Source organism: Prionailurus bengalensis, chromosome D3 (genome assembly GCF_016509475.1).
Source record: "Prionailurus bengalensis isolate Pbe53 chromosome D3, Fcat_Pben_1.1_paternal_pri, whole genome shotgun sequence".
NCBI lineage: Eukaryota > Metazoa > Chordata > Mammalia > Carnivora > Felidae > Prionailurus > Prionailurus bengalensis.
The window spans coordinates 5,964,066-5,988,036 of record NC_057356.1 but is presented as its reverse complement, the minus strand read 5'-3'; the positions used below and the strand labels follow the sequence as shown (position 1 = coordinate 5,988,036).

The 23,971-nt window shown below is 47.4% G+C and overlaps 2 protein-coding genes across 3 annotated transcripts in view; one reads left to right on the top strand and one right to left on the bottom strand.

The window, feature by feature from the left end:
* Window positions 1-23,971, bottom strand: part of CCDC92 (coiled-coil domain containing 92) — a 29,719-nt gene that overhangs the window by 5,515 nt on the left and 233 nt on the right. The window contains exon 1 of one of the 2 annotated variants that reach the window (XM_043557383.1): window positions 9,100-10,927. The exons of the other annotated variant lie outside the window; for it this stretch is intronic. The gene's annotated coding sequence lies outside the window, so the exon portion shown is untranslated. Of the gene's footprint in view, window positions 1-9,099; window positions 10,928-23,971 lie in introns of those variants that run through there. 2 annotated transcript variants of the gene reach the window in all.
* Window positions 1,896-23,971, top strand: part of LOC122470913 (collagen alpha-1(I) chain-like) — a 67,648-nt gene continuing 45,572 nt past the window's right edge. The window contains exons 1-2 of the mRNA XM_043559161.1: window positions 1,896-2,028; window positions 22,117-22,160. Coding sequence (XP_043415096.1) covers window positions 1,896-2,028; window positions 22,117-22,160 — 177 coding nt within the window. The remainder of the gene's footprint in view (window positions 2,029-22,116; window positions 22,161-23,971) is intronic.

The following is a 23,971-nucleotide window of genomic DNA, read 5'->3' as shown; positions in this document are numbered from 1 at the left end:
TTAACTTATAAATTGGTCTGGTAAATACACAGCCTCAGAGCGCAGTTTCCTCATCTGCTTTGCCAAAGTTCCTCCCAGAGGAGACGCCACTTCTCAGATGGCTTCCAGTTTGTGGACAAACGGCTCTGGAGAAGACCACACACCCAGGCACTGTCGCCACGTTGGGTGACACCAATCGCTGTGCCTTGTAAGGTCAGTGACATATTTACACCCCAGCTCTGGAGCTAAGAAAAGCTCATGACTGGAACTCAAGACCCGTGTCCTCACCGCAGGAAAAGCTTCCCTCCATCCCCCCGGCGACCGGCTTCGCTCCAGAGGAAAGGTAAGAAGGAAATCGTGTGGCAGGCGAGCCCGAGAAAGGGAAGGTAAAGGAGGAAGGGTGAAGGGAGCCAGGTACAGAGCAACAAAAGGACACTCCGGGCAGGACAGGGGCACAGCGCAGCGCCCGGCCGCAGGGTCAGCTGTGGACGTGGGAGATGCTGGTGGCGACTGAAAAACGCCGAACCCGTATTTCCGGGGCTTGCCGATGAAGACAAAGAGCGACTTAAAGCTGATCCGGAACTCGCGGGCCTAGGGTGGTAAGAGAGCAGCTCGAAGCACAGTCTTGCCGCTCAGCAGGGCTCTCGCCCTCCGGCACCTGCCGTGCAATCTGAGTCCGTCCAGAGTGCACGGAGCCTGGCGCAGGGGCACCCCACGTGCCACGCCTTCGAGTAGGGGTGTGGCACCAGGGGAGCCTTCAGGCTGAGCAGCCTTTGATTCCAGGGGCTTCCCGCTTAGATGCTTAACTTCACAGGCACGTCTTGCTCAGAGAAAATGGGAAACGTGAAAATTTCAAAAACGGATTTGTCCAGCATCGAAATGTGCCCGTTCACAGTCTCATCGCCTCGTGAATCAGCAGCGTTGAGTTGTACTTACTGATCTGTAATTCATTAGTTCACCGTGGCAAGCGCAGGAATGAGAAGGTGCCCTTGAAGCTCCCATTGCCGTGGGCAGACAGTCTCGGGAGGAAGACGCACCAGGCGAACAGGAAGATGTATGTATGTATGTAGAGTATGTAACTTGCGGAGCCGGCAAGGGAGCTGCGGCCGCTCCGTCCGGGGCCCCGACAGCGGGGGGACAGGGTCATCGACCCCACGGCACCTCACCCGACGGGCGCTCTCCCCTTCTCCGTTGCTGGATACACACCAACAGTGTGGGCCCCCTCAGGCCCGAGGCGGCGAGTCGCATCTCCAAATGGTATCCAAGCTACTAAATTATTTTCTATCAGCTCAAAAGGATAACAACATCACTGACTTCCGGAGGACAAAGAGTCGCTGTAGCTTAAACAAAAAGCGATGCTTTAACTTTCTCATCCTTAGATCTTGTGACATGTGATCACGGTCGTGACCTAATCCTTCCAGTAAACGGGCAAGAATGAAGCTACAGAAGCATCCCGGTTAGGCCACGGAGACACAGCTGAGAGACGTGGCTGATCTGGAAGAAGAAAAGAAGGTGGTCCCGCGAGGCTTAGTTCAGAATCTCTAAGACACTCTGGGGTCACAGACACGAAGGAGCGTTCGTGACTCCCCCCTGGAGGGGTCGGCATGATGGCTGACGGGAAAGCTGCAGGGCGTCTGTGCCCATGAATAATGCATCCTGCCTGAGCAAAGGCATTCACCCCGTCTTGATGATGTGTCAACCAGTAACGGAGGGCGACATTCAGAGAGCACGGCTTGCACAACACTGCACTTTGTGTGTCAAAAGGGCACACGCTGTAAAGTGTGGGCTCTCCGTACCGCAGCTTTTTGTCTTGAGGCAAAATCCCATTTTGTTTCTAAGCGTCGCTGGGAGCGGTCAGCAGTTTCGCAGTTATTGGCTCGGCCGAAGGCGGGGTGGCCTGGACGCTGGCCTCCGAGATGGGGTGCCAAGACACCGGCACTCGAGGGCCCGGCCACAGTGGCGGCCGCAGGGCAAGGCCCACGCTGGTGGTGTGCACGGCTCCGCCAGAGGAACTCCAGAAGTGGTGGGAACAGGCGCTGAAGGCAGAAGGTCTGCCGAATAGGCTGCTTTGACCGTGATCTGGAGGTTAAGCCACACGCGCATTCCCCCCCCCCCCCCCCCCCCCCCCCCGTAAAGTCATTAGGCACTAAATGTCTGTTAATGTGCTATTCACTCTATCGGTTTGGAAAATTAATGCTTGACAAAGCCTTGCTCTTCCAAACTCTGGAGAGAGGGGTTCTGGAGACCCGGCCAAGACCGCCTCCCGCAGCGGGGAGGGACGCTAACACCATCTCCTGGTGAGAACGTGCTTTTAATGAAGGTCCTTGGAGAGACGTGGGCCCCGACCTCACCGAGGCTGCTCTGTGGCAGCAGGAGGACAAATGGCCTGTCAGTAGCTCGTGTCCGATTCTCATCCTAATTCAAGAGTGATGTTCTTTCTTCTCTTTCAGGGCATTAAGGCTTAAATGGTGGCACGATCATTTTATTTACGGGCCATCTCCAGTTGTACCAGCACCAAGTGCTCTCCTGTCACTTATCGTCGTTTGTTCTCGCCACGCCCCCTGAGGAAAAACGCGAATATCGCACCAACAAGGGAAAACATAAACCAGGAAAGGCCGCATCGGAGCCTCGCAGCCTCTCTGGGCCCTCAGGCTCCGCGGGCCAGAATCCCGAAGGCTGCGGTGGGTCTCAATTCCACGCACACGTGGAATGCCCACGCCACACCCGGTGCTCTGACACGGAGGGCACAGGCGCGGTGCCCTGCGGTGGCCTCTGCACGGGGGGTGTGCACCGGACGCGGGCGCACCACTGCTCCCCGGGGCAGGGCCCACAGGCTCTCCGTGCTCCAGGTGAGACGGACAACGGCCGGAGGGCGCTGCTGCCCTTCCAGTCCGGCAGAAAAGACTCAGCGGCGAAGCTTCCCGGGAAGCTGGCTGAGGGCAGGGCACCGTGCGCCTAGCCAGAGCCGCTGTGAAGCAGCTAAGCCGGTCTGAGGAGAAAGAACAAGGTACCCGTGGCGTCACGTGTGTCCCGGTCCTGGGGGTCCAGGCGGGTGCCCACTCTGAGAGGCAGGGCCACGCTCCCTCTCTGCCTCTGGGCTGACTCCGCAATGAGGCCGGGGTGGTCAGAAAGCCACGCCTCAGGTGTTACGGCGGGGAGGGACCACAGTCAGACTTGCTTTCGCCCCCTTTGAAACACATACGCTTTCCGTACCGTCCCTCCTAAGTGCACACACAGATCTTGCCCACATTTGCATCCACAAACAGAGCTCTGACCGCCTGGCATCCTTGCAATGCTCCTGGGATCCAGCCCCCCCCCTGCCCCCCCCCCCCCCCCCCCCCGCTCCCAGAGGCCCTGCCTGCTCGGCCTGCCCCTTCCCGGGCTCGCCCCACACCAGTCACCTCGGGGCTCCATCAACACCGCTGTCCTCTCGGGAGCCCCCTCTGCCGCACCCCTCCCCCAACACAGCGCCTTCCCGCACCTGGCTCCCTCCTGGCTCCCTCCTGGCTCCCTCCGTCTGGAATGCTCTTGGCAAACCACCTCCCATCCTCTTGCCTAATGAACTTCCACTTTTCCTTCACATCTGAACTCCTGCATCACAGACGGGCTTCGGATAATTTTACACTGCTTCCTAATGTTGCTGAGTGGAGATCTCGACAAGAATTGCATCGCATGGATCAAAAAGCACTGCGGCAGTATTGATTTGAACATGACCTCATCCCGTAATTTCTTGACATGCCAGAAGCAGTATTTTAAAGTGTCCCTGTACCACATTTCTCAGACTAAAAGCAATGGAGTATCTCTGATAGGAAAGGGCCCCACCATTAAAAGATGGGAAATTTCTTTGTTCCTGGCAATCGCAGACTTATCTTTTCACAAAGCCTGTGGAAATAGGGTAATAATTTTAGAATCCGAAAAAATAGCACACTAGCACTCACGTGGTAGCTGTGAATTAGTTATAAGAAGCTATTTTAGACTCTAGTCATGAATAAGTTATAACCCATTCACGTTAGGTCCTCTCACACTGCCAGCGATGAGAACAGCTCCAGTCCATCCTGACGCCGTCTCTGCGTGCCTCTGGCGTGGCCTGTGGCCTGTGGCCTGTGGCCTGTGACTCAACAGGAGCCGCCCAGCCCTGAGCAGACCGCAGTACCCCAGTGTTCTGTGACAAGGACCTATGTGGCCTTCTCCTGGGGACTTCATGTGCCCCCTCCTGCGTGTCCTACAGCACAGGCACTGCCATAGAGAAAACGGAGGTTGGCCAGGGGCAAAGGCAGCAAGTGTAGACATCAAATGTGAGAGGAGAGGAAATGATTTCTAACAGGGAGGTGGTTTTCCAAGCAGATTCATGGACTCAAAATGTTGAGGGTGGAAAAAACCTTCAAAATCAGCTAGCTATTCCAACTCCTCTTTACTTCAAGATTAAGAAACTGAGGCCCAAAGAAGATTTGCATAACACAGTGGAATAAACAAGACCAGAACCGACAAGCTCCTGAGGGGTCAGTGCTTGGGTTTAAATCTAAACCCTATCTTGTCACCTAAATCACCACAATATCTAACTCATAGGGTTGTTTTAAGAGCAAAATGCCATCATTGGGGCGCCTGGGTGACTCAGTCGGTTAAGCATCCGACTTCGGCCCAGGTCATGATTTCACAGTCTGTGAGTTCGAGCCCCGTGTCGGCCTCTGTGCTGACAGCTCAGAGCCTGGAGCCTGTTTCGGATTCTGTGTCTCCTCCTCTCTCTGCCCCTCCCCTGCTCATGCTCTCTCTCTCTCTTAATAATAAATAAACGTTAAAAAAATTTAAAAAACTGGGGTGCCTGGGCGGCTCAGTCAGTTGAGCGTCTGATTTTGGCTCAGGTCATGATCTTGTGGTCCATGAGTTCGAGCCCCGCGTTGGGCTCTGTGCTGACAGCTCGGAGCCTGGAGCCTGCTTCAGATTCTGTGTCTCCCTTTCTCTGATCCTCCCCTGTTCATGCTCTGTCTCTGTCTCAAAAATAAATAAACATTAAAAAAAAAATTAACAGCAAAATGCCATCACTTACAGTGTGCGGGTACAGTAAGTGCTCAATAGATGTTAGATATATTTATATAGTATGTAAATGCTATATATTATGTAAATACTGGCTGATAATTACATAAACATACTTCCAAACTGTTTACTGAGTCCTACCTGTGAGGTATTTCCAGAACATCATCTAAGTATGGAAATGAGCTAGCAAAGAAATTCTAGTTACTTCCAAAGAGAGAAACATAAAAGCAAACAGAAACATTTTCTGGCCTTTATCTTCCATATGCACTGGAGAGAAGCATTCAGGGCAGCGAATAAAGAGTTAGGCAGAGCAAGGCACCCTCGGGGACGTAAAGCCTACTTCTTACTTTGAAACAATCTAAAGTGCTCTAGGAAAAGCTAAAAAAAGGTCCAAGGCTAATTAGGCCATCAACTCTCAATCCAAAATACCTGCTTTTAGGAAAGGAAACTTACCATCTCTGAAAATGAACACTGACATTATTATCAATTCACAACAGTCCAGGATTAAAAAAAAAACATTTTAAGTTGTAGGGCCTATTTCTACTTGTGCATGTATTTAAGAAATTCAACTAGTAAATTATTTGAGAATCCCCAAGAATTAGGGCACCGAGAAAAAGGACATCATCGAGGGTGTGTAAGCATTCAACAACCACCCCAGAAACATTCTGGGAAAGAGAATGAACACCATTACAAAGTGGAAGCAAAAAAATATGTTGAAAGCAAAAGGTGCAATTATTTTAAGTGACAGAAAATCTTTATTAATCATTCTTAAAGAACTGCGTGTGTGTGTGTGTGTGTGTGTGTGTGTGTGTGTGTGTGGCTAATAAAACAGGTGTGGTTAGGAGCTAAGCACAGAATCTTGGGTCAGAATCTTGTTCTGGCTTGGCCACAGCAACCAGGCTGTTTCCTCCTATGACATGGAGAGAGCAGTAGCACCTACAGGGCACAGGGATTGGGAGGAGAACATGAGGCAGTTCAGATAAAACACTGAGCTACAGGTGTGCTATACTGTGGTAAAGCAGTAATGGAACTAATTTTGGACTCATCCAAATGTGCAAACTGTGGGTGGAGATGGTGTTTTGGGTCCTGTCTCTAGCTGGGTAGGTAGAACATCTTTTTAAAATGAGTACGTCTCTAAAAGTTAAAAGAGGAAAACTCCTGTAGAAACAAATAAACAAAAAAAGCATCTTTTTTTTTTGGTAAGATAACCACCTCACCAAGTAATCTGAGTATCTGTTGATAAGAGGTTAGTATGGTATAGGTAAACTATGCAATTATCAGAAATGATAGTTTAGATAATATTTATTGACAAGGAAATATTCTAGGAGAGGTTAGGTCAAAAAATATATTAGAAGTTATATATATATAATATATTTTTGGACATATAACTAAGGACAAAATCCACAAGAGATATACAACAAAATGTTAAAAGCGTTTCTCTCTAAAGAGTGGATTATGGATAATCTTTAAAAATTCTATTGCGATACTCCCTAAAGCTTCTTTAATAATGAACATATACTGGTTTGTTGTCGGAAAAAAATCATAAAGAGATCTCTCTTAAAGAAGGTAATCTCTGACTACCCACTGACAAAGCCGTATCGCATGTTTCAGTTATTTTGTTCCAGGGCAGTCTTGAGTTGCTGGAATTGTGGTTCATTTACCAGAACCAAGAATGATTAATGGGAAGGCAGTTTTTCCAAAAGCAACAACTCAGTGTCCCCAGGACAGGCAGAAAATGATCATGATGAGCACTTGAGGACCTCCCCACCCCCATGCATTATACATTCCTGTGCTTCTCTGACATTATCCATCACAAAACACAAGGCCCATCAACAATTCTTGAGACACTGACAGCCATTTCCTCCTGAAAGCATATGCAGTCCAACATTAAAGTTGTAATAGATGTGATTAGAGAGATCGGCAATTAGACACGGGAATGTGATACGCGGCTGTCTGGGAAGTCTGCAGTCACTAGGGGCCTACATGATGGATTTATTAACCAAGTTTCTCTGCAGTCTGATTAGCTCCTACTTTAAGAGTTTCTGTTTGGTTTCTATTTAAAAACCACACCAGGTGTCTGTATACTGGTAGGGGCTCGGCCCTTCCATTTGAAAACATCTCAGGAAGAAGCGCGTCCGTGTTGCAGATTGTCACAGTGTCTCTAAGCGGGCAGTGCAGGCCAAACTGGGCAAATGCATGAGTTCCATGGTCTGAAATGGCGTGGCCCCGGAGCGCTTGCGGGATGCCCAGGGCGCTCCCAGAACACTGGGCAACTTAATAGCCACAATGCCCACACCCTGTGGCAGACCCTACCCCAGGAGGCGGGCACACCAGTACCTTCATCTGCTGGCTGGGAGGGGTCACCGTCTGGGCAGAATGCCAGTACAGACTCAACTCAGCACTTTCTACTTCAAAGAGAAAGGTCTTAGAAGTTGCCTCTAGGGAAGAGATGGCCAAGTGACTGATGGGTCTGTCAGCTCAGCCCTTCCTGCGCTCCCTATGTCCTCCTCCTGTCCCTGCACAGCATCGAGGATGACTGCCCTCTGGGGACCACCCGATAGCCTCACTTCATAACCTACAGTTGTGAAAACGTTCACAACTCCGTAGCGATGCCACTTGCGAACTTCTAAGAGGTTGTCATCTGCAAAGATGGTCCTGGGTCAACAATTTAGGGAAATAAAATCTCACAGCTTCCCACACACGCAGTTCTACCCAGCTTTCCTTTAAAGAGAAGGGAAATAAACAGATCATTTCTGATGATGGTGCTTCCATTTCTACGCTGACTACAGATTTTAATGGTTTACTGATAGATAACCCAAAAGATGTAGTGACCCAAATGCCGAACTGTCTTTTCACAATAATGAAACGGGAGACGCTCCTAAAATGTTAGTACTTGATGATCACGATCTAAATTGTATTTCCGAGGCTGAGAAGAGGTGTTCACTTGCTTTAAAAATATCTCTCCATATGGCTTGCCAAACAGATGAACCATTTCAACTGATTTAACTGATGGGGCTTCCTCTATCCATCTTGCGAACCTGCCTAATTATAGTGTAGGTCCCAGGGAAAGAAAGGTATTATTAACTGAAGCTCTATACACTTTAATTTAGCCAAGCTTTTCCTTTATTGCTTACAAAAGGTAAAAGTCAATTGTTTCATTAGTGCTAATAGAACATATTTAGCTGAACCCTTATGAGGCATCTGGGAAGATTATCACTTACAAAAAAAAGAGATCTCATCCTCATGATACAGGTGGAAGAACTCTGCCCAGTCCCAGTGACGTCATCTCCGACAGCTTCACAATTTAGTGCGGCAACCAAGCAAAAATGAATCACCTCCTCTGACTTGCCCTTGTACAAAATGGGCCCACACTAATTATTTCAGAAGAGTGTAAACAGGGAAAACATTAAGGATCTTTGGAATTATTAAAATAGTCTATCAATAGTCAATTCAGTAACTAAAGTCACCATGGCTGGGCATTTAATTTTAGTGATTACATATCCTCTGATGAACACTAATAAAATATTTGTTTTTATCGGACACTTATGTCTATGGAATAACATAGCAAGAGTGCCAATAATGTTATTTATTTATTTACTTATTTAATGTTTATCTATTGAGAGAGAGAGAGAGGGAGGGAGGGAATGAGTGGGGGAGGGGCAGAGAGAAAGAGGGAAAGACTGAATCTCAAGCAAGCTCCTCACTGTCAGCACAGAGCCCTATGCGGGGCTCAACCTCATGAACCACAAGATCATGACCTGAGCCAATGTCGGTGGCTTAACCGACTGAGGCACACGGGTGCCCTCCAATAATCTTAAAAGAAGATAAATTTAGTCTTTTAAGAAGGCATTTACCGGGGCGCCTGGGTGGCGCAGTCGGTTAAGCGTCCGACTTCAGCCAGGTCACGATCTCGCGGTCCGTGAGTTCGAGCCCCGCGTCGGGGTCTGGGCTGATGGCTCAGAGCCTGGAGCCTGTTTCCGATTCTGTGCCTCCCTCTCTCTCTGCCCCTCCCCCGTTCATGCTCTGTCTCTCTCTGTCCCCAAAATAAATAAATGTTGGAAAAAAAATTTTTTTTAAGAAGGCATTTACCTAGATCTTCATTTCCGACCTTTTTTGGATGGCTTCAGCATGTCCACCTATGGCTGCACCACCCTTTGATTCTCCATCCTGTGATCTGACAGTCCTGACGTCAGATCATTCAGTTCTTTAAAAGTTTCCTTTCCGTGAGCTTTCTGTGCTGTGCAGAATAAATGAGGCATGTCTACTGGTGGCATTTCAGGCGGACTCCCATAAAGTTCTTCCTGCTCACAATGAGCCTTTATTATGTCAGGGCATGAGACAATTTCCAGAATCCCATACTCCACTTCTTTAGTACACTGTGCATTAGGTTCCGGAGAGGAGGAAAACTCCTCGCACAGCATCGCTCCCTTAAGAAGGCGTGTCACTTAAACGAACAGTGCTGAGACCCAGATGAAGCTGGGAGGGTGGAGGGCACTGCCCGGCGCGCAGGTGCTGTGCGAGCCATTTTAGGGCTCATCTTTGCAACCAAAGTTGGATCATACTAGATAGACAGGCCGTCAGTTCGTTAACCCAGTGGGAATAAAGGAGAACAAATCGAAGCACGATAAGAGGCAGGGCAACTGTCTTTCAGAGATTAGCTATCAGCGGCGGGAGGAGAGCAGAAGAACCTGGGACAGTAAACATTACTGTGTCTTCTAAGGATTTTTCCAAGAATGGGACGCAGTTCAGTATTTTCTTGTTCTTACTGACCTTTACCTTTTAAAGGTCACGATACTTCATCTGTACCTCTGTCACTGTTTCCATTTGCACAACTGTCTTTTGCTGTTCTTTTCCTCTTGTGCTTGACCCCTTGCTCCCACAATGGGGTTAACTCAATCCTTGGTTCATGACACGCTCTTTCAGGGCCCACCTTTATTTAGATACTTTTAATAATCAGCACCCGATGTGGGATGTGGCCACATCCTTGGGAATTAGCGGTTCACAATACCCAGATTTTCCATCCGATGCCCCAAATTCTTAGAGTGGGTGTTTTGGCGTCTTCTGGTTGCTCTGATTCTGGTCAAGTCTGTGGGCCAGTTGGGAGCCTGAGTCGTTTTTCCTTCTGCTTTGCATGGCGGGCAGGATGGCTGCCTCCAGGCATGCAGGCAGCCGCTTTTCTTGCTGGCCCGGGGGCGGGGTGTGAAGCAGCTTCCGTGTCAGTGAGACAGCAGCTACGCGGGCCCCACGATGCTCTTCAGCGGGCTCTGCCCTGTCGTTCCAGGGTTTGGCCATCACGGTACACGGTGTGCTGATGGTGACGGTGTCGGATGATCACCTGTTCTGCCTCTGCCCTGACACAGCCTCTGGGTCAGTCCAAGCCATCTGGGCAAGAAAATACTCCAAGACGTTTTTTCGTCATGAGAAGCTGAAAATCATCTATAAAAGTGGTAATTATGGCTATGGTATACATTGTGTCGATGCACCAGGCTCACAGATAATCATTTCATTATTGAAACTATCGCACAAGGTAGGTATGATCGGGACCATTTTTTAAGGAACTAAAGCTCAGAGGAGTGAGACACTTGCTTAAATTTGCAAGCATTAAGTGCATCAGCTAAATGCCCATTTATTTCCAAGGGGCTTTGGGCCTTCCTGTTCTCCCCCAATACCAGCGTGTGGCGTTCGGAACTAGGAGGTCTCGTGGCAGCTCTGGGAGAAGGTATGAGTCCCGGCTGTTCGCCGTGCGCTATGGAGCACGCCATCCAAGTGGCCGTTACAGAACGGAGCAGGGACGGGGGTGGTAATGACAGCTGCTGCCCTGCTAATGCGCCAGGTGCTGGGCACCTGTGACGAGGCCAGCTGTGCTGAGTGCCATCCATGCCTCGCCTCCTCAAACCCCCACGACAGCTCTGCGGGGTGGGCACTTCCCATCTTCCCACTCTGTGTGCGTGGAAACAGGCGCAGACAGCTCAGATGGTCTGCTCTATGGAGATCACACCAGCCTGGTATCTTCCTGCTGCTTTGTAGCTCCCTCTTTCCTCTCCAAGGAAGGAGAAGCTGTGCTAATATAGGGCTACATTTTTAGACAGAAAAGACCTAGCCGTTGGCTCAGAATTTCTTTTAGTTGAATCTAATAGCGTTCAGCGACAAGATATTACCATGGCGTAACCTGCCCTACTGACCAGTGGACAGACGAGCCCCAGTCATCTATGAGCCCCAGCGACACAGCGGGGTGGAGATTAACCCCCAGGTGGCCGCGGTATGAATCCTAGTCCCGTTATGCATTAACTACGCAACTTTAGACAAGTTACGTATGGCTCCCTGTGCCTCACTCTCCTTATTTGCAAAACAGGAAAGCAGTACCTGCTCTGTCAGGGTTGCCATGAAAACAGTCCCTCCGGTGAGGTGCTATCCAACAGAACTTACTGCAATAACGGAAGCAGTCCATTCGCTGCTGTCCAGTAGTCACTGGCCACACTGAGCACTTGGAGGGTAGTTGGTATGTCTGGGAAACGTATCTTTTCCCTTTTATTTTTTTAGTTTGAATTTAATTCAAATTTCAGGGCACCTGGGTGGCTCAGTTGGCTAAGCGTCCACCTTCAGCTCAGGTCACGATCTCCTGGTTTGTGGGTTCGAGCCTTGCATCGGGCTCTGTGCTGACAGCTCAGAGCCTGGAGCCTGCTTTGGATTCTGTGTCTCCCTCTGTTTCTGCTCCTCCCCCGCTCATGCTGTCTCTCTCTCTCTCTCAAAAATAAATAAACATTAAAAAAGTTTTTGAATTAATTCAAATTTAAATAGCCACATAATGGCCGGGGTGACCCTACCGGTCAGTAGAGACATAAAGCAATTAGAACCACACCTAGAACTGGGTGCTTGTTCCCACTCTTACTACAACACTCAGAATCACCCAGACAGGTGTCCCGGGCTCCCCCACGCACCATTATGGGGTCTGCGGGGCCTATTCTCGCTTTGCACTGCAAGAATGACCTAACAGTTTAATCCCAACTGCTATTATCATCACACCGTCCCATTTTATGTCTTCCTAGCATGTATCTTTCTTATATTACCAGAATGCAAACCGCACAGACACAAGCGCCGGTCGGTCCCATGCTATATCAGGAGCACCTACAATAAAGAGCGCCTCCCTCTAATCATCCGAGCTGGCCCTTTGAGAAAGGGTTCTCAACAGTGGGAATTTGTGGTGCTCTCACCCAATCTCCGGTCTGACACCCTCCCGTTAGGGTAGCGTGTTTTGTACTGGTGAGGTGGGAGGGTGTGGAAATATTTCTCCAACTGGCATGGGAATAAGGCAAAGGAAGGAAGGCTGGCTAGTTCATGCATGCCTTTGGGGAGTCTCTCTAATAAAAGACCAAAAACACGATCAAGCCACATAAAAATGAAATAAACTTTAATTTCAGTGGCAGGGACAGTGTGGGCTTGTTCAGGATATTCCATGGAGTCTGTGACCTATGGGATCTTGTCGGGGCAGCTTACCTACACGTGGAAACGTCATTTCTGTTACGGGCCAGCCACGGCGATCCCTGGTGCCGACGCCAGCACAGCATCGAACTCAGATGTGGCTGTGCTGCGCACAAACCAAGGGCTCGGTCCACACCCGAGGCGCTTTCCAGTGGAGTCCGAAACTTAGAGATCAGGAAACGCTCACGCCACGTTTGGACGAGGCTCTTCCTGGTCCGCGACGAAATGAGGAAAACGTGGACAATGCAGCAGGTTTTCTGTAAAGCTGACTTTATTCCGTGCACGGGACAATTCTTCATTCTCCTTGTCCCATTTCCCAATTCGAAAATGCACTGTTACATGATTCTAAAAGCCTGAGAACCACTCGAGTCACCAAGAGGTCCCAGTGAGCGCCAGGAGCTGACCCATCATCGTTTTGTTTTTTAATTTATCTTTGGAAGCTGACAACGCCTATCAGAACGGGCCGAGCAACCCGTCCTCCTTTCGACTACGTGCCTGGTCGTCCTACATCAAGCCAGCGTGTGCTCCAAGTGCCCGCTGTGCCCTCAGTCTCAGGCCTGCCGCTGTCGGGGTGTGAGACTCAGCCGCTAAAGCACAAAGAAAACAAAGTCTAAAGGACTCCTCACAAGGTACATGCCGAGTACAGCAAGTACGACGACCAGGGGAAGGGTAACCCGGGGAGGTGCACCTGCCGCGGCGTCCGAAGCTCTTTTTTTACCCGCCTGTCTCCCACACGAGGCCGTACCAATCCCGGGGAGGCCGGGTCCCGGTCACCCGAGCACTCCCGGTGCTGTCCACACTGCCAGGCATGCGGAGGCGCCGGTGAGCGCTGAGTGGAGAAGGGCTGCAGGGGCAGAGAAAGTTTGGTTTTGAGGAGGCAGCCACGAGGGCTGAGCCTTAAAGAGGGGCTGGGTTCACACGGAAGGGGGCACTTCTGGTGACGTGAGTATGGAGTTTTAGTTAGGAGTGACAGTGACGCCACGTCAGACATGGAAGGAACGTTCTGGGGAGTGGTGGAAAATAAGGTTAGGTAGAAAAGCCAGGGCCAGAATTTAGTTGCTTATCAAAAGCCTCTCAGAAAATTGGAAATTAAAGAGAAAGAAAATGGGGGGGGGGACACTGAGATTTTAGCCAATAGAGGCAAAACCTGTACTAAAGAGCGTTTAGTCTAGTGGGGCTGTTGCAGGATTGTGAAGGCCAGAGCCCTGACAGCACGCCCTCCCGCTCTGGGGAAACGGCATCACACAGAAGCACCTGCACGGAGCGTGCGCGCCTCGCTATGCCCTTTATACGCACTCTCAGAAGTAGACACGATTATCCTCATCTTCCACACTAACAAGCTTCGACGAGTTCAAGAAGTTTCTCACAGTCATAGCTAGCCAGCGTCAGGGCTGGGCTTCACCCCCAGCCCGGCCGACTCCGAGGCCACTCCCTGAGCCGTGGACGCCGCTGCTCTGCCCAGACGAAGGCAGGGACGCACGAAGGCTTCAAAGCGCATGCCCTGCAGACGCACATCACTTGCCCTGTTAGTTCACTTGTCCATTTGTTCAAAGTCCTGTTCTGCCCTGTTCTTTCCCCATATTTTAAGTTTTAAGCTTCTCAGGTCTATTCTTTTTTTTGGGGGGGTGGTGGTGCTAACTAGAACTCCAGTGCTTACTCTTGAGGATGCTGCTCATGAAAAAAAAAAATCCCAGAAGAGGAGAAAATGTTTTTCATAATAAATGTTCTTCTTAAAGCTGCACTTCCTAAAGCAGACACTTCTCAGTGCCTGGGTTAAGAAGCTACCTGGGTTAAAGAACCACAACCTTATTCTGCCCTCCTATCTGGAAATGCGTACTTCTGTTTCACTACCAAGCAAGTATTTTAAGACAACTGGACTTTCGAGAATGTTGCTAATTCACTTAAAACGTAACTTTTCATTTCTAAAAGTTTGCTTTTCTAATTGGTTACCTTACTGATAATTTATTGTTTTAGTAATACAATTTAAAGTGACATTTCTCTTTTTTTTCGGGGGGGGGAGGGGCAGCAGGAGAGGGAGAGAGAGAAGCTTAAGCAGGCTCCATGCTCAATGCAGAGCCTGACTCAGGCCTTGATCTCACAATGAGATCACGACCTGAGCTGAAACGGAGTCGGACACTTGACTGACTGAGCTGCGCGGGTGCCCCTGGAGTGACATTTCTTTTGTGAAGATATAGAAACCTTTAAGGTCTTGGTTAGTTAGAGAGGGGCCTGGGATTTCCCTCTTCCTGCAGAAGAGATGTAGACACTGACAAATTCCTTGTTTGGAGTTTTGCGTGTGCCCATCCAAATCCACCATCGGTGCCACACCCAGATAGCTGCACAGAATGGGGAGTGGAGAGAAGAAGTGCCTCCTTGATGAGGTGAGTGGAGCCCGGCAGAGGCTGGGAGAAGTGGTGCCCCTTTGGGTCTTGGTGAAGAGCTTGCCTGCTTCTGCAACCTGACTCTAACCTGCTCTCCAGAAGAGCTTCTTCGCTCTCAGAGAGTCTACACAGCACGTCGTGTACGTATGCTTACAGCATTCAGACTTAAAGGGAGAACTCAGGGATTCCATCCTCTTGATGAACTCCATATGAGAGTTTGACCCAGTTAGAGCAGTGGTTCTCATCCGGGTACTCGTGCCCTCAGGGTGGACATCCGGGGTCGTCACAGTGTGGTAAGGGGCACGTCTGGCATCCAGTGGACAGAGGACAGGGACGCTGTGAAACAGCCCGCAGTGGCCGGGACGGCCCTCACACCAGAAACGGCAGTACTGCAGCTACAAACCCTGGGCTCCGGTCCTTCTAATTGGAGGCGGGCCTTTTTTCTTTGGACTTGAGGTTTCCTCTGCTCTCCTCCGGTTTCCCGGATTGCCAGCAAACGGCGCGTGGATGGAGCTCGCGGGACAGACAAGCCCCAGCCACGGGAGGCGTTCTCCCTGTAATAATCTGCTGACCCTGGAGGGAAAGGCAGCTGCGGCGCAAGCCTACCAGGGCACCTGTGAGAGCCTCTCCCTCGCTTCTGGAGCCCCCGGGGGAGGCGGGTGTGCGCAGAGGCGCTGCTTACCCAGCTCACCATGCCGGTCAGAATATGCGCGCGTCCTTTCTTTTGCTTGGAAGGGAAGGGCCGCGTGTAAACTCCGATTTGTTTAAGAACGTAAGTTCTTCTCTTTAAGTGTAAGATGCTGTTTTGCGCCTATGGATGCTTAAGTGAACCGAGAAGTGAAGGGGGTGAATGTGAGAGAATTCTGGAACCCCACGTAGGGACCCCAGGATCACGGTTATAAAAGTGAGGTTTCTAGAGACGTTAAATGGATGGATTAAGGTTGACCCGACATGCACTTTCCGTGGGAGTACTTTCATCTAGAACAGCTCATGAATCTCTAGGAAATTTTGATGATTACAGGCTTTAATGTTTCTTGAATGCAACGGAATTCCTGTTTTTAAGGAGACCACTAAATACTTATATAAAGACTGCCAAAAAAATTACAAAATCATGCCAAAACTCCTTATATTTTATGTGTACTAGCACTTTAAGAAAAGCTTTCCAGGCTGGGAAAAATGAAAGAACAGGCTCCACGATCACCAGGAAACACTGTTTATAAAAAGAGCCATAATTTAAACTTTGTTTTTTACACAAACGTATTGGAGAAATTACATAAATTAGTATTGAACTGGTAAATCTTAAAATGGCTTTCTACTTGGAAAAGGTCTCTTCCAAAGTAAAAACAATTCTGTTAAAAAAAATCCAACTTTAGAAATAAAATTTAAAGATACAAGTACAAATCAAAAAGCCACCCCTTTAAAAAAAAAAAGTGTTCCAACATAACATGGAAGACAGCATAAAAGAAATAAGTTATGTAAGTGCCCTCAGGACAACTGAGGCAAATCCTCTGATGGTTTTGTGAACTTGGGGGTGTAAAGGAAGGGCCTATCTCCCTCGGTGGGGTGCGGGGGGCACACAAAGCATCACACTTCATTTTCTCAACAAAGCAAGAAGGGACACCTGGAATACTCCAATGAATACAACATTACACATCCTGCTATCGCGGAACTGACCTGTGGGAGTGGGGAGGCACAGACAACCCTACACACATTAATTCATACCAAAAAGTAGGATATTTGCACAAAGTCCAAATTAAATTGTCCTTCATAAATCCCTTACAGTTGCCTTGCAAATCAGCTCACGGTCACCAAACCATCATTTAAGAGTAGGTAAATCTAAACACGAACATACAACTGACAAGTGAACTACGTCTTGAGAAACTAGTATAATTTGCTTTTTAAAAATCTTAGACAATATTACATATAGGATAAGATTATTCAACTTCCATTAGCTAAGTAATGTTTTAAGATGCCATATTTCTTCTGACAAATTCTTAGTCAACAACTGCATTATTCTTTAATGTAAATTATATTTTCTAAAATCCCTACTTCCCTTTGGACTAGAAGACTGCTGAGATAATTAGTTAATACTCTATATTTACAGAAAGATGTATGGAGAAATTACAATTCAAACAGGAAAAAACCAGACCTTATCACCTCACAATCCCCATGGGTCATCTGCTAGGTACTTCTGAGCACTTATTCTTAAAGCTCAAATTAAGATGGTAAAACCAACTGATGTATCGTGGACATCTGGTATATTTGATAACATTTACAAACCGCGATTTTAAATCTCTACTGTACTATCATTTAAATAAACTGTTTGGAATGACTCTGTGTGTCCGATATATTAAAGCAGATCAATAAACACTTGCGTACAATTGGGGGGACAAGAAAGTTAGTCTCTGGATGCAATCTGTTTTCAGCAAAGAAGAATCTTTATTCATCTCTGCCTCTGCACACTCTGTCCAGAAGACAAAATGTACTGTCCTCACTGGAATATGCAATCCCGCTTGTCTTTCTCACTCTTTTTTTTCTGACTCTCCTTCTGACTATGGACAGTTGTGAAAACAGTGAGGCCTTCTCGCTTGGGGAGGAACTCATTTCTAATGGTGCTTGTGTTACCCTCCACTGGGGGCTGTTTCAGAACCATCTTTCTTTTGGGGAATAATGTGATCCCAGCTATCTGTTGCCAGTCATCTGTTTCAGACTGACCAGTTTCTTCTGGAAGCGCTTCCCCATGCTGTCCCTGTCCCAGACCAGGCTCCCACAGTAAAAGGGCCTCTGGAGTCTGGCAGGGAGGCCTTGCAACCACACCATCCCCCAGAGAGCTCCTTGACAGCTCCAGAGGACTTAGTTTTCCCATCTTGCTCCTGTGCCCCATAGCCTGGTACATACACGGAAGAGGATGCCAGGGATAATTAGACACGAACGGTATGCTCCAAATTTTCCACTGTAGCTCAAGAGTATTTTATGAGCCGTCCTATTTGTCAGGCTCACATTGTGGGGGTGGGAGACAAGAACCATAAATGCAAAGAGGGTGGCTTCTCTATCCCTTTGGGGTGGATGGCATTTGTAAGCATATATTCAAATTCGTTTTGTTCAAATGAAAATGGTTTTAATGTAAACATTTTAGCAATTTCACCAGATGTAGAAGATACCCACATACAAAGGCTGTCACAATGACTGCCAAAAGGACTTCTGAAATAGTCTATGTCCAGAAACTTGGCACATTAAGTGTGTCTGTTAACAGGAGACCACAATTCACAGGTCAGAGTATAAAAAAAAGTTCTATCTATCACGCCCTACACACTCATTCATCCACGATGAAACTGAGAAAAATAATCTGGCAAGATTTTGCAGAAACTGGATGGAAGTGGCTAGATAGATGTCCTACGTACGGATAATGAATATGAGACTTTTAACACACAAAAATCCAGGGCCTTCACCTAAAAAATGGAGTGGGCTCATAAGACTTTGGGTTACCGCCCAAAGGCATAACATTAGCGTGCTAGATGACGCAGGGTCCTACTGGTGGGCAGCGTGGATGAAGGGTGCCCACGTGCTTCAGTTGCAGGTGCAGGAAGCCTAGATGACCAGGTTCACTTATATCAGGGTTCATCAGTCCATGATATCACTTTGGCTTTCCTGTAGAGACTTGGAAGTTCTGCAGGTTACTGATACCAACCAGGGACGCACAGCAACTCAGCTAGGAAGACAGTGGCTCAACTGTCTAATGCTTTCTAATTGCACTCAATGTTCCTTCAAGGCCAGGGATGGGTAATCTGCTTCCTGGTTGAACTTCAGACATGTGATGATAACCTGCACAGGAAGGTCTTGGTAGTGTTCCGAACTTCCTTTGAAAGGCACTCTAACCACAGCCTGCTGGTGGGCAGAATTCAGTGCGTTGTTCTAGAATTAGCCAACGATTGCCCCAAACTGTTCTGAGTTCCAACCTACAACCATGGATGAGACCTGAGAACACCTCCACACAGATAGCATTCAACCCACTTGTCTCCAAAAAGGTCTCATCTCTGGCTTTACTTGTTCCAACTTAGATTTTTATTTTATTTCTTCCTAAAAAAAATAACCTTTGCCTTCAACAAGGTTTGGCTTTGTCTCCGAACCAGGTACTAATACCGTAGCATCGCTAATACTGATAAAACTCCTTCTGTCAAAAACTGACTTGACCGCTTTCTTGACGGGAACGAATTCTACAACTTGAAACCCTACGTAGCACGGAGGCCGAGGAGGATTACATATCGTTTCTCTCTATCAAACAAGACCGTGTTCGTCTCTCCCCTGGTGCAGTGCAATAGGGCATATCAGTGAGCAAGCACCTCACTGCCTCAACTTTCTGGTCTGGTCACCGGGATGGAACCAAAAGATAAAGACGATTCACTGCTGAAGACAAAGACTGACCCTCCTGGAGAAGAACAGGCCATACCTAACAGCCCCTGCTATACACTTGTCGGCGGGAACACAAAAGTGAAAAACCAAACAACCTCTCTCCATCTTTCTTACCAATGTGCAAAACAAAGTATTTCCAAAAACGGGATCGGCTCCCACATGCCACAAGCCACTGGAGAGGAAGTAACACAGTGCCTTTCACCTGGGTTGACAGGTGTGATGGCCGGGAGAGAGAAGAGTTAAAAGAGCCCTCTTCACTGTCCAGGGTGTGGCCTGAGCCTAACCGCCTCTACTCGCTCATGCTGAGAACACCAGAATAGGAGCGAAGAGAAAAATACGGTGACCTCGGGTTATTGTGTTGCCCAGTGGTGGAACTGTAACCTGGGGAACTAGTGTTTTTATGAATACTCTCTGCATTGCACTAAATAAGTAGCCCTTACAGGGTATAAAGCCACTCACTGCCAGGTGAAATGTGCGATTTCAAGAAAAACAGAATCGTACAGCAATACTTAGACAACGTTTCATAAGAAATTGGGCTTAAAAGGACATCTCATAAAGCCTCTTACCTGCATAGTAAATGGAAATGGCACAGGGTGAATTTAAAACAGGTTGGGAAGGAAACCTGAAGAGAAGTAGTGGATCTTATGCAGGCCTAAATTTCATATCTCAAGTGTCGCCAAGGAGGCAACAAAGAGAACAATTATAGCGGCAGAGTCCTATATGCCTCAAATTCCATTACAAGTGCTCGTCTGTCTTTTTTCTCTCCCTTATTGGCGGCTTTAAGCATCTCAGGCTTGCTCTTTTGTTTGGTCCTAACCAAAGGAGTTCCACTGCTCAGTGTTGAGAATTGGGCTTGTGGAAGGAATCTCGATAGAAGGAGAAAACATATTCCTACTTCCTTTACAGCTACAGAAGAGCAGACACTTCTTCCTTCAGAAAGTGATTTCTGATAAAGTGGTCAACTGGGAAGAATCACAAAGATGTGTATCTTACTCTGCTCTCCAAGTGTGGAGACCTGCATGAAATATACAAACTCCCCTGTTTTCTAAGTTCTTAGACAGCTGTGTGATGGCTTCAGCGACTGTGGTGAAGCGCTCTAAAATGCAACCTTTGACCTCTAAAAAGGCTGTTGTCTAACTGGCTGCCTTACTTGATAATTTGTTGTCTTAGTTGTAATATTTAAAGTGGCATCTGTGATTTTTTTTTCAAAAGTAGAAAGTACACATAAGGCTTTCTTTATTTTTTGGTTGGCCAGAGAACTTGATATGCTTCTCTTTTCCCTTCACGCGTGCTTTCATGCGTAAAGCATAGATAAATAACGTATTTCATGTTCAAAGTTCGAGTCTTTGTCTTATTTAAATCATACCCAAATTCAGCTAGTGGATAAACGGGCACAAAAAGCATGAGACAAACTCATCTACTAAGGAAGGAAACTATTTTTAAAAGGTTGTTTTTTGTTTTTTGTTTTTTTTTTGGAAAGGTTAAGCACATGCATACATTAATTCAGAATTGTTTTTCCCTCTAACTGCTTCCTCAACCAGAGAGGTCAGACGCCGGTTTAACTCAATCGGCCTCGTGACCATTACGCTCCACCTAAATCCTGGCGCAGAGAACGTTCGCTCGGGTACGCTGGTATTCACAGGAAGCTCTGCTCTGCTCCTTGGCCACAGACAGAGTCCTGGCCCCACCAACCCACTTAATACATGGATCGTTATTGACAACCAATAGCCTCTTCTTGATTATGGGTAGATCATCATCCAGATTGTTGATAGATCATCATTCCCAGGATTGGCTTAGCACAAATAGGACACACCTTTTTCTTTTTCAAACACAAAGCTCAAATTCACCTAATCTTTTCAGCACATTCTAATTCTATTTCTCCTCGGCTGTGTTTTACCTTCAGCTGCCAACATATATTTAAAAAACAACACAGACATACTGGAAGAATGTCCAGTGCAACTTCCTGTAGGTGGATATGACTGGATTTTTTTTGCTGTGAAATTTGAGTCATGTTTGAGTAATGAAATAAACAAGAACTAAAATGCAGAGCAAGCACAAGAATCAGCCCTTAATCAGTATCTTTTAAAAAAATAATTTCAGCTCAGAAGAAAATCTATTCACCTTCACAACCTGCTGACTCTGACAAGAATGACTGACATCATCCCATTTTTTAGAAAGAGCTTTAAAGGAAAAAAAAAACACCTCTTCTGCTTGTCTTTAGAGAAATGGGTAATTTTCCCTTAATTAAATGTTTGTTATAGAAAATAAAAGCCGAAGGAAGAAATACAAATCACGTATAATTAAAAAGAGCCTTTTAAAAGTCTTTTGACTGTGAGAGCGTCTTATTACCTATAAAGCCCATACACAGGCTAAGGAGGACCACAATCACCTCTGATACCAGATTGGCCTCCACCCCAGTACAAACCTTCCAAAGGCTCAGGGACGTTCTGGGGAGTCGTTATGCCCACAGCTGCAGAAGCCAGCACAAAAACACGAAAAATGAGCCAGAGCCCTTCAATCCACTGCCTCTGGAATCCCCAGACCCCCCGCCCCCTCCCCCCAGGGGGGGTTCCCCACACCCGGTCGGGGAACCAGCTTATGTGGAAACTCTGCGGGGAAGGAGAAGCCCCTTCTTTCCACAGCTGGAGGTTCTAACCATAAGCAACGTTGGCTTTTATGTCCAGGTGAAATCTGTCTTCCTATAAGTACTCCTCAGTCGCTTCTGTACTTGGGAATTACTCTAAATAGAACATACAATCCCTTTGCTGCACGACAGACCTTAAATATCTGAAGACAATTAGGGCACATTCACTGGTCTGCCCAAACCTTTCTGCAGGTTTAAACATCAAAGGTGGAGATGTGAAAATTGATGTCATTAAGGTAGCGCCTACCTAACTGGTCTGGAATGTCAATCTGAGTACAACATTTATTGCAGCTTCGGCATGTGAAGCCCATAAAGGCACCTAGGCGATGACCTTTAGGGATGTCCAATTCAGTACATATAATTAGTCTTAGTTAAAAAAATGTGTGCCCACTGTGTATCAGGAACTTTTTGACTGACCTTGTTCCGGGCAGAAGAAAAAGGCCTGTATCTTGTTAGAAATGCTGAGAAAACGCTTTATCAGCATTTCTTAAAAGCATCAACGTTGTTAACATCAGTATTGTTGCGAATGCCCTCTGCCGCTTAAGTAATGACATTAAAATGAATTTATCCAACGAATCGCAGATGAAAGAGTTAAGAACCCAAATGATCTTCCGTCGCAAGTAAAAGGATTCATTTGTTTTTTTTATATAAGAATTAATAATATTTTCCAAGAGACCTGTTAGATTGATGTGTTTATATGTACCACAATAAAAATCGGATACACACAAATAACTGTTTTGTACTTTGGACTGTAAACGTAAACTAAACCTACTGAGTAATTACAACATGATGCAGAGAAACAAAACTATTTCATTTTAAGGTGTTTCAGTAGTGTGTGTATATATATGTAGACCCACATATATACACTTGTATAGATCTCACAAGTCTTAAAACCTTTTCCAAAAAATATTTCGTGTAAGATGAACATTTAGCCAAAACAAATACATAAATTCAAAGCATCTTTGGGGATAAAAGTCACTTTAAACGTGAGCGTCTTTTTCCTTACAATTCAACAGCAAGAAAAATGCAGACAAATTCTTGGCGATGTAAAAAAAAAAAAAGCCCCCATTTAATAAAACAATAACAATGCTCTTTATAGAAGGCTCAAACCTAAAAATCTCAAAAAAGAACCCAGCAATTCTAGCTTTAACACTCTTACAGGTAGGTTTCTGGAAATGCGTAACATAATAAAGTACCACGGTCGCGGAGCTTGTGTTTTGCAATGAGACCTATTACTGCAACCTAAATTACGGAGCACGATTATATCTCCTCTTAGGTCACCCCACTTTCGTTATTGGAATAGATCATACTCTTAAGTATCAAAGCTTGAAATTAAATAACACAGGTCAGCAGGAACACGTAAGTCAGATCAACTAGAGTCACTCACTGTAGCCGACGGCAGCTCTGTAGTCAAGCCTGGAGCTCTACTGCATATTAGCATTACGCTCAATTTCAGGAATTACAAGCAAATCGTTATTTGGGGTAATCTCCAGCCCACATCAAAGCTTCAGAAAAGGGCTGTAAGGTAGATACTTACGTAAAGGGTTATCAGAAAGAGAGACAATATAACTTATCGGGGAGGGTCTCTAACGTCCACAGTGTGTTAAAACGCATGAAAAAGGCGAGGTGGATTCAGACGGCCTCCTCCCCACAGCCTCCCAGACAAAGCAGGGCCAGGCCCTCGGGCGCTCCTGGTGCACCTGCAATGCGGATCCCTCGCCCCACAATCCCACCCCGAGGCTGGCAGGAGCAGCCCCTGGGCCGGCCGCTCCTGCCCCATCGCATTGGCTTGGGTGCGCGGTGCGGACGGTCCGCAGCCTGGACTGGAGCCCTGGCAAAGGCATCCCCCTCCCCATAACGGGCTGCAAGACGCCGCAGGCAGCCGGCGCGGGGGTCGCTGCGCTTCATTTCTGCCCTCCTCTCCGCCTTTTCGTGTCTCCCGCACGTCCCCCGACCCCCCGAGGTGTTTCCGCAAGGGGACACCCTTCCCCGTCGGCGAGCCCTGGGGGTGAGACGGGAGGACCCCCTCCCCCTGCAGCGAGGGCTT